The 11,299-nt window shown below is 37.9% G+C and overlaps 1 protein-coding gene across 1 annotated transcript; it reads left to right on the top strand.

The window, feature by feature from the left end:
- Positions 1-3,466: 3,466 nt before the first annotated feature.
- Positions 3,467-9,632, top strand: LOC113098321 (E3 SUMO-protein ligase CBX4-like). The gene is made up of 5 exons (XM_026263353.1): positions 3,467-3,783; positions 3,979-4,022; positions 4,457-4,522; positions 7,677-7,743; positions 7,850-9,632. The coding sequence occupies exons 1-5, from the start codon at positions 3,715-3,717 to the stop codon at positions 9,221-9,223; spliced, it is 1,620 nt and encodes a 539-aa protein (XP_026119138.1). The 5' UTR covers positions 3,467-3,714; the 3' UTR covers positions 9,224-9,632.
- Positions 9,633-11,299: the final 1,667 nt, after the last annotated feature.

Here is an 11,299-nt window from a genome sequence, read left to right as displayed (position 1 = left end):
TTTGAGGTATGCATCTTCAGTTTAGTTGTTCATTACAAACTGGTTGGATTAGTTATGAAGGTGGTATGCATGTTCAATGATTAGTCATGCATCAAACATTTTCCTGGTAGACAAGACTGTTAAGTATCAGATGTGTATATATATATATATATATATATATATATATATATATATATATATATATATATATATATATATATATATATAAAACAAATCTTTACTCTTTTACTTTTTTATAGTTGGGTTTGTTTGTGTTTTTAAATTCCAACCTGCTTAGCTGTTATGCTATGCATTTCCTCAACATTCCATCAAAGTATGCTTTGTAAAGGTGGTGCATTCCTTACAGCCAATGTCAAACAACAAACATCATGCCACTAAGTAATTAATGGGTTATGTTAATAAGTTTGTCTTTATAGGTGGGCAATATGATTTTTATTTTAAAGAATATTCAGCCATGTTGCTGTATATCCTCCTTATATTTAATACAAAAGCTATAGAGTTCTAGAGTTGAAGAGTTATTCCCTGTGCTCACATCTGCACTGTTATGACAAATAATCATCCAAATCTGGTAATTCTGTTCAAGTTATGCAAAAACTCAACATCCATCTCAAAGTTGAACTTCATTGTCATTGAGAACAGGTGTAATAAAATTAGTGTTGACATGGCTGGGAGTTAAAGCCAAGGAAAAATTGTTTAATCTGTGTGTGATAGAGGCTGTGTATTACTTATTTAATTTTTAAGATATTTTTGTTGATTGTGCTCTATGCTAATGGGCAAATAAGGAGTGAAGGCATCAAGGCATCGTCTTGTCCCATTTGCTTAACATAACTGATTGAAAATTGAGCAGGTACTAAGTTTTCCTGACAACTGTGGTCATGTTCTGAGATAAGAAATGACATGACTCCTATCACACAGAATTGTAGTGGTCAGTGAAATTTGACTGACAGCAGCACTGGAATGGAGTGAATACACACATGCTGGACACCTGGAGATTTAATATATCAGGAAAAATTAAGTGCAAAATGTGGGACAACAAGCTAATTTTTAACTCAACTTGTTGCCAAGTTTTCATGCTATCTGGAATATTTGCCCTTGAAATAGTGCAGTAAAAAAAAAAAAAAAAAATCAGAAGTCATGTCTGGATGTTGCATGAATTTGGAACAATGTCAACGTTTGGTTCCACTAGCATCAAAAAAGACTGTAAAGCATAGTTACCTTAACAGTCTTTTTTAGTAACTGCAGGTTACGCATGTCCAACGTTGAAATCAAAGCCAGAAAATTTGAAAGCCATACGTTGTAGGTACGTGACAACGAATTCCTGAAAAAATAATCAGAGGGAAGTAGCTACTACTTTTTTTTCCCAAGGGCATTAAACAACGTTCCATGTTCTCATTGTGAAAAGATATTCCTAATAGACATCTAACTGTGCCTTTACGGGATAGAATAGGCTGAAATACTTCGTTGCATTAAAAGTTTTACCCGACATTTAGAGATAATTAGAGATGCATTTCTCTCAGTTTAACAACCCTTTCCCTTCTCATTAGTAATACGGATAATTATGTTGTTTTTCAGAATATTCAGAGTATGTTATTGTATGCAGTACGAAGTAAGATGAAAGAGAAATGCGTTCTGTAGTTTAATCGGAAGCCACAGTTGTGTTTATTCTTGGTTTTGCGACGATGTTTAAAAACACTTGTATTTTATGCAGTCCGTCCTACATGTTAGGCTGTTTAAGGGAGAGTATGAAAAAAACCCGACTTTTTTATTTAATGTGAAAGTACTTAACAAATAAGGAGTTAAAAGGAACGTCTCACACGAGATACTAGCACAAGAGATCAGCAGGTTGAATATACTGAGATGTTACTCGTTGATGAAACAACTAACTCAGGATTGTCTTATTAGCATTAACATGAACGTTAATATCTAACATTAACTTTGGATCGGGTAGACCATGAAAATGTTACGCTACAGAATTCTCTGTAAAATGACACAGATGGTTTCGTGGGAAGAAACTGTTTGCAATGCGACAATTCGTTGTCCCAGCAAAGATTCATTACAAGAAAACTTTAATCTCTCAGAGAGGTAAATTTTTATTCAACTGCATCATGTCATTGAATTGGTAATAATGATACATATCATATAGGCTGTTGTATATTCAAGTATTTTGCTGCTGTTCGGCAGTCATTGCCTTATAAGGAAAGGCAGTCGTGCCTCTCTGCAATAGGCTGAGAATTGCCGCCTGCAGTTAACCCTTCTCGTGCTGAATTTTTCTTAAGATTTTCATCGTTTTGGGGTCGAAAATAAACCCTATTATGTTTGTATAATCGCATAGATTATTGGGTGTATGTGTGTAAATGCATCAGTGTATAATTTAAGTATAGGTTCCCATCATTGATTGTACATGTCTTATTGTGTGCGCTTGTGTGTGTACTTGCGATTTCTTTCCCACTCGTAAGATGGCACAATACGCGGCTCATAGCCTTTGTAGCATAGACAGTGAATGATTGGGCATTGCCCAGGGTTTTCACACGTTCGTTTGCCACTGCAGTTTATTTTTCACAGGTCTTGCAGCAGCCGTTGGCCGTCAGAAGGCAGATGTCAGATGAGCTGAGAGCTTGAGGCTTTAAAGACCAACCACAGTGACCTACATATTGTACATTCGCGGTCAAATCTCATGTGCATTGAATGTGTACACGAGTTTAAACAACTACGTTGTTAACACAGCTACTCTAATTGGTTACTTATAATCAGACAACGAAATAAGTTATATCTTAATGCAGTTTATTCAAAGAAAGATCTTAGGACATGAAATAACATGTTTAGAGCGAGTAAGTTACGCACGATGAACCTACACAGAATATCACGTTTTAAAAATAAAATTAACCAAATCTAATAACCTATAGGAAATAAAAAAATGTCATTTTAATCCGCCCACTATTGGTCACCAAATGATTATTGAGGATGAACCCCATGTGCCGCCCATTTAATTATTAAATGCATCAGTGGACTGCGTTGCTTTAGTGGAGAAAAATACAAATTAAAATCACATTTCAAAATGTAGTCTCAAAAGATATGCTCTTCTTTAATAATCTTAATTTATGAATGTCTTAGCTTCATGGGTTTTTGTATAAATCTGGGTGTTTGTTCTACATACATAAACAAACAAACAAACAGATTATCTTAAGTCTTCACTTCAGTATGCACTTCTGGCATGTATTCCTTTTTAAAATGTTTCAAAATATTATCTTCCTCAAAGTTGTATCTCCACTGATAAAATTTAAATGGATGTCAAATCCACACAGTTAAAAAAAACTTGCTGATGCTGATAATGATTAAGGCTGCTACATAAACTGCTAAAGGACACCTGAAGAACTAATCAAGCTTAAGTTAAAAAAATTGCCACAAGTGTGCCCCACTTTGCGTCATGAAGGAGGAATTCTCGCTGAGTACTTGAAAGGCTGCAACAACTACTGTTCATTTGCTCAGTAAACCCTCGGCACACCACTGACCAGCCTCTACACCGCCCCGCCTGCTGTGACGTCACGGTCGTGGCTATTTGCATGAAGTACGTTGAACAGCTCATTTGAGAGTTAAAACTGAATCTCGCTTGAGAAGCGAAAGACCATACGGAACAGAAGAGCGCGAGAAACCTGCGCGAGAAGAGCACTCATGTTATCGCGCGCATATTGAGAAGTATTACAGCGCGCGCTGAAAATGGAACTGCCTGCCGCGGGTGAGCACGTCTTCGCGGTGGAAAGCATCGAAAAGAAACGCATTAGAAAGGTTTGTGGTTTTCTCTTAAATACACTTTACATTTATTCATGCTGTTATCCTATACAGCGTTCAGGTAGCGTTTTGTATTTTAAAAGACAGCGCACAAGAGTAGGGATTTGTTTCCGAAACCCGACATAATTGATTATTTATTTTATTCACAGCAATTCCCTATCGTAAATTACTTTGTTTTTATGATGTTTACAGGGAAGGTGTGAGTACCTGGTAAAGTGGAGAGGCTGGTCTCCCAAGTAAGTTTCTCTTCAAGATGTCACTTGCTTTGCTGTTTTAATGTGTTGTGTTGTGTTGTGTGTGTGTGTGTGTGTGTGTAAGAGAGAGTTGACGGTTAACTGATGCAGGAATGTCATAACTTGTGTTCGCGATGGTAAATAATGTTTCAAATTTAAGCTTTATGCTATAAAATGTGGTTCTGTTTTTGAAAAATAACATATAATAATAATAATAATAGGATACCAAAAAGGCAATGATGCGTCTACCATGAAGCATCAATAGCCTATTTTTTATGATCTAACATTCTTGAAGATTAGTTTATTAGGACCTTCTTAGTGGCGTTAGTCCTTTAGATGACAGCCACGTTATAATTCGGATGAGGGAGCTGGTGATAATCATGCTACTCTGCTCACCCCTCTCCCCTCGTTCTCCGCCTCCTTTCCTCTCTTTATAGATATAACACGTGGGAGCCAGAGGAAAATATTCTGGACCCGAGACTTCTCGTCGCTTTTCAAAACAGGTGAGATATTGCAGTCTTGATTTTATGCTCTGAGCTTATACAGTCGAAACGGGAGGAGGGGAGAAGACGCTTTCGCAGTCGCTGTGCTCATGCACATTCTTTTCACTTTCTCTCACTGACAGAAAGGGGGTGCACACAAGAGACGTGTGCGCAGGCGCGCCATATAAATAAATTTAATTGCGCGGTACACCAATGCTACGGCCAGGAAACCAGCCATTAAAGAATGTTTACATACAGACCTGGTCAGAAAATGATCTTTTGAGACGCCTTGTATTCTCTATGGAACCATTTTTTTTTTCTCAAACGCGCCGCATTTTCAATATTGTAAAGTTACTACCATTCATTTCGATGGTTGACTGACCGTACCCGCTTTGGACGTACTCTCTAGACACCCTAAACCAGGGGCCGGCAACCTGCGGCTCTTTCACCCCTCCACTTTGGTTCTCTGTAGCATGGGAATAGAATAAGCGGGAGACATATTCCCCTGACTTTTCTTCCCTAGTACTACTTTTCTCGGGCGAGTGTGTTCACATAGGCGTTTTCAATGGCTAGTGTGAATAAATCTAGATTTAAACGAAAAGAGACAATATAGTCACATCGTTTTGGATACGTTTTATTCATATCTAAAACGATGTGAACATTACTGATAGCTCAACACTCTCTTGCAGTGTCTGTTTCATTCATACTTGAAGCTGGAGGGCGCTCTCTGGCAGAAAGTCCAAAGGGATGCAGAGAAGTAATAACTTTTGAAGTGCAGGAAATACCTAATATGGAAAAAGGCATCCAGCAATAGATACAGTCGGCATCTAGTCATAGCTGGGGGTGTGGCGAAGGCGGAGTCGGCGTGGGGGAAAACACTGCGAGCATCGTGTGTATCTGAATGGCAAAATGCACATATTGAGCACTCATTCCCAGAGACACGTCGAAAAATTTTAGTCTCTTTTAACTTTAATATTCATATACACTAGTCCATATCGATATTTGATTCATTTTACAGCCCTAATATAGATGTATTTATTCAAAAATAGCCAAATCCCGTGACGTTCTGCTTTATACAGCAAACTCTATTTTTGACTGGATTCCGCAATTCAATCGTTTCGCAAACACAGACATGTTTTTTAAGTGGGTTTATGTTCGACACAAGGCTAACGTTACATAGTTTTGCTTCAGGTAGAATGATAAGGCCAATTATAAATGCATGCCACTTTCTGAAACAACCTTACACAGTTTTGATAGCGTTAATAATGAACACGATGCTAATATAGCCTGCCTGTGATGAATGCCGACTGCACACATACACATGCTTAGTCTTGGGATTCCACAACTTCCCTTGATCATCCTCACAACTTATTGCTTGTAGCCGTTTTGTAATCCTTTCCGGCTCTGTATGTTTGTTAGGAACGATGTAGAACTTCAATTCATAATTTGTTAGTTTATTGGAGGTACAGAAAACGACACAGCAACTCTTCGGCGTGATTGTCCCGTTTATTTCAATTGTCGCCAAGGCGATTTTTTCCCCCATGGACTAAATTCACATCACGTGACGGGGCATTCCCGGGGGCGTTCCCAGACCAACCGTCTGTATCTATCGGCGTAGCTAAGCTGAATAACAAGCATAAACCTAATGAAACAGGAAAACGATAATATTGCATGACATATGTGTGTTTTTGAAGTCTTCTCTAGGTAATAAACAAAGTATATGAATGATACATTGCTATCTGACATAGCATTTACTACAGTAACTACAGAAGCTATAAAATATACTATCTGCCTTATTCTGTGATAAAAATTGAAAAACTGTTTGTAATATGTAAACCAATCATAATCATAAAATTGTCATAAATGTAATTATCAATGAAGATTCGGGAGGAGCGCGTCAGATACTTAGCCTAATCATCACAGGTGGACCACAATCAAGTAATCAATCCCACAGTATAAATATCGCTGACTTACCTCTATCCATTGACGGTTTATCAGCATCCCTCCTCCACCCCATCTCCTCACTTCAAGTTCACTTTACAATATACGGGGAAGGGGGGGTACTCTAGTTTCGGGCAATTCCCGAGCTCGGAGCCCTTCCCCGGACAGCACGCCAAATACGCATACCATACCTCAGCTAATTATATGTAAGCGTGAACTAGTGAAACATATAAATATAAAACTTTAGCTATATGCTATGTTAACTTAATTTTAGAGACCAAATAAGTTTTGTGGCTCCACATGAATTTTATTGGTGGGAAAGGGGCCAAAATGGCTCTTTTGATGTTGAAGGGTGCAGAAAGCATTGCAATAGCACAAATACGTATATATTATTTTCTGTCTAATGGCCACACTAATTGACTGCATATCCCATTACAAATATACTGTTTTCCATGGCTACACATGCATTCACGCTTTCCCGAAATTCCACACACATTTTTGTTGGGTATTCATCCCCTTTAACTGGCATCTGCGTGCACCATTAGCAGTCTCCCTCATGACGTGGAATTCTGTTTGGAGTAATTGCACGTGCCCCTTGAGTATAGAACCATTCTAGGTCATCTAGGTTTTTGCAATATTATTTTATAGAAGGTCGATGGGAAAAGAGCTGATGGCCCATTTTTTTCGACAGCCCATATGCATATTTTGAGCTAACAAATAAATAACAGAACCCATTGGAAAAGCCTGTCAAATAATGCAATTTTATACAATACAGAATGATTTATTAATACTTCCTCTTTGTTTTTATTTCTTCCTTTCCAAATGGAATAGTCCACCAAATTAGTAAACAAGTTGTGTGTCGTCTGAAGCAACACATAATGCTCTTTATTTTATGAGTAAATTTTATGAATGCCAGTGGTGTGGGCTATTTAAAGCCAGACCATATTTGAAAGCAAAACAGGCAGAAACTTGACCATAATGCACTCTCAGAAATAAAGTTACAAAAGTTGTCTCTGGGGCAGTACCTTTTCAAAATGTGCTATATTTATAATTTGGGTACCCTTTAGGTATAATATGCAAAGGTGTACCTTTTGAAAAGGTACCGCCCCAGTGACAACTTGTGTGGGGCAAATCTTTTGAATAAAATTAAAAGTTAAATATATTAGTTTGTGTCTTACTTTTAATTTGATTTATTTTATCATGATATTGTATAATCTAAAACTTTTCCATTCAGGGAAAGACAAGAGCAGCTAATGGGTTATCGTAAACGTGGGCCAAAACCAAAACATCTTCTCCTGCAGGTAATTCATCATCACTTACAAAGACATGCCCAATTTGCTTCTGTGAAAGCCATGTCACTAATTGTTTCTGTTGCAAAGCTCATTGTTGATCTGTCTGACTTCTAAGGTACCATCATTTGCTCGAAGATCCAGTGTTCTTACCAACCTTCAGGAGGTGTCACAGGGTGAGGATAACCAATCAAAAACAACTTCAGACCTGGTCCAAAGCCAGCAATACCAGCTTAACAGCAAGAAGCACCATCCCTACCAGCCCAACCCAAAAGACAAGCAGGGAGAGGCACGAATAAATGGGAAAATGAAGCACTACTTCCAGCTCAACAGCAAGAAACACCACCACTATCAACCAAACCCTAAAATGTATGACTCCCTGTATCAGAGGGTCAAGGAGACCAAAGTTCATGAGTTGACTGACAAGGAATGGAACTTTTCTCCAGCTTTACAGCAGAAAGTGATCCAAAGTAAGGATTCTGAGTGCCTCAGTAAGGTGAGGAATATTACAATGGAGTTGAAAAAGCTTCCTAAACTAAATGGTGGAGCTGACTTAAATATGAACACAAACAGTGATGCAAAGGAAGACAAGGCACCGCCCAATGGAATAAGCAGCAAACTGAAGATTGTGAAGAACAAGAATAAAAATGGGCGCATTGTCATTGTCATGAGCAAATACATGGAAAATGGCACCCAGGCAGCTAAAATTAAGAAAGGAACAGCAGATTCTAAGGAAAAAAGGCAAGCACAAGATGACAGCACAGAGAAGATAAAGCACACAAAGAAGCAAAGTCTTATGAAAGTCATAAAAAAGGACAGTAAAGCTGAGTCTGCCTGTTTTAGGCTTTCCAATGGACTATCATATTGTGGAGGGGACAATCCTAAAAAAACATGCTCCATAGTGTTTGAGGCAAACAACTCAAAGAAGCTTGGCAGCACTGGAGATTTTATATCTAATAAACAGCCCTTGCAACTGACAAACAAGTCTGTCAGACAAACCAGTCTGACTACAGTGCCTATTGAGACAAGTGATCAAAAAGGCACCCAGTCTACTCAATATGGTCCCCTCACCTTGCCTCAAAAACGTTGCTACTCTGAGCCAGACAGTGACAGTGGGGAGGCTAAAAGGCTTCTAATTTCTCAGAGTGCAAATGCTCCGAATGCTGACTTCTCTCACTCTTGTAACAGCACCACACACTTCAATGGCCATCAGCAATCTGGCGGACATGACTTTGAAATTTTGGACTCCAACCAAGATGAACCCATAGACCTCAGCTGTGTAAGGTTGAGAGAAGAGAAAAAAAATCCTACACATTCTCAGATTGGAAACACTATAGCGACTGGGAAAGCAGCGGTCTCTGCACCAGAGCAAGTAGAGAAAGAAATGAAAAAATCAGTTCGAAGCTTCACACCTTTTCTTGGGAATATAATTATCACAGATGTCACAGCAAACTGCCTTACAGTGACATTCAAGGAGTATGTTACAGTTTAGGAACATGTGATGATATAAAGTCTATAAAGACTACTGACTAGTTACTGTGAATTTGTATAAATGTAAAGCACATCTAACCGTCAAGTCTTCAAACTAGCCTGAAATTTTTTAAACAATCTAGTGTTAAGTTTTGATAGTTTCAGACTGTGTTTGATTGAACTGATCTGAATTAATTTTCAAATGTAAACATCTAACTATTCCATGTTAGGGATATAAAAAAAAAAAACTGAACAGGTTTTCCTGTTATTAGCTTGTATCATATTAGCTTGAAGCTGTTTGCAGTGCTGCATTTCAGAGCTTAAATATAAGAAGCACTTACTACACATGTAATACTGAGAAACATTTTCTACTGATCTGTCTTTATAGTCTTTTTTTTTTTTCACTTGAAACGTGTTATTAGGTTTGTCAAAGCATATTAAAAGTTTTATTTTACGTTCTGGAGTAAGATCTTTGCTTGTACTGCAACCAGGGGTGTGTGTGTGTGTGTGTGTGTGTGTGTGTGTGTGTGTGTGTTCCTATTAAACTCACACGTGAGACGAGCAAACAGAGCCCATATGAGAGATAGCAAAACGTTACTATCATGTAAACGCAAGACATCAGTAGACCTATCAGACTGAACTTTGCACAGCCTTTATATAACACATGGACTTGGATTTTGTCATGCAGATTTTTTTTTTCTCAATTGTTTTTTAGCTAAAGAGGTTTTGCCTGCTTTTACTCAATCTACAATGCTATATTTTTTTTCACACATGCACACAAAAAAAATTATTCCCAATACTAGGAATAAATAGTTATTTAATGTAACCTATTTGCATAAAACTGCGGCTAAGTTTAGCACAACTCTGACTATTATCATCCGATGAAAACTGGCACGTCTGTGGCAGTAGCTTACAGTAGTGTTGTCTCACTATCCAAGCGCTGTTATAGACTAGGCCTAATTTAAAAGTCCTCTAAAAGATGGATCGTAGGGCTTTACAGATTTTCATTAAACGCTAAGCATATCTATGCATATATCTGGACGCTCATTATCGAGATCACATAAAGCATCCTAAAACAGGGTTGTCAAGAAAGACACTAGGCTATTCATTTTCTTGCCTGTTGAATTATTTTTTATTTAAGGGTTGTCACATTTCTTGCTACAAGAAAAAAATAACCAAGAACAGCTGAACTAAACATCTGTTTTCATGATGATATAGCAGAAAACCCAGAAAAATGAATTCAGTGAGCTCTCGGTATATAACTACAAAAGTAAACAAGAAGGAAACTTTCACCTGGCGTTTTGATGGATTTTCCTTTTGTGTTCAAAGCTCGCGGCTATTTAGAATGATTTTTCCTTAGATCGAACATTGTGTCACAGCGTTTTGGGCATTCACATCACACGATCTCTGAACTTAGGCAACAGGCTACCGTGATATTGCAGAGACGCAAGTCTAATTTGTTACTTCTGCCTCTGTCTGTTCAAGCAGGAAACATTTAGAAGTGGTAGGACAGACTGCGCCAAAAAATAAAATAAATAAATAGCCTAGATGGCCTAAACAACACGGACATTTCAGCAATTAGCAACTTAAAGGCATTATCATATGTGCGTCTGCAGGCACACTGCTTTATGCAGCTCATAAGTACTCCGATTTCGCGTTTATAGATAAAGTGTACACTTTTAATGTCATCCAAACTGAATGTGCCTTCAGACTATTAACTTTGTTTATGCGCACAATATACGGTCCATACGAGACTGACAAGAAGAGATTCATCCCGCAGTCTGGCTATATGCATCGTCAAAGGTTTATAGATACAATATATATAGGATAGAAGACTAATTATATTAGGCTTAATAGTAGTTTTCGTTTTATAAGCTACCATCATTGGGCATGTATGAAGATTTAAACAGCCTATAATGTATAAAACTCGATTCATTTTTTTTCCAGCGCTAACATGGCGGACAGCAAATGTCTCTCTTACTCACGGCTAGATCATGATTATTGTTAGTCTATCCCAGAACTAGGTAGAGGTTGGTTAGATTTGAAATTTGAGTCATAGATGGACTACGGAAAAGCACTTAAGCCTCACTGAAACGGA

The sequence above is a fragment of the Carassius auratus genome, chromosome 6 (assembly GCF_003368295.1).
Source record: "Carassius auratus strain Wakin chromosome 6, ASM336829v1, whole genome shotgun sequence".
In the NCBI taxonomy this organism is placed as follows: Eukaryota; Metazoa; Chordata; class Actinopteri; order Cypriniformes; family Cyprinidae; genus Carassius; species Carassius auratus.
This window is presented reverse-complemented; position numbering and strand designations above follow the sequence as displayed.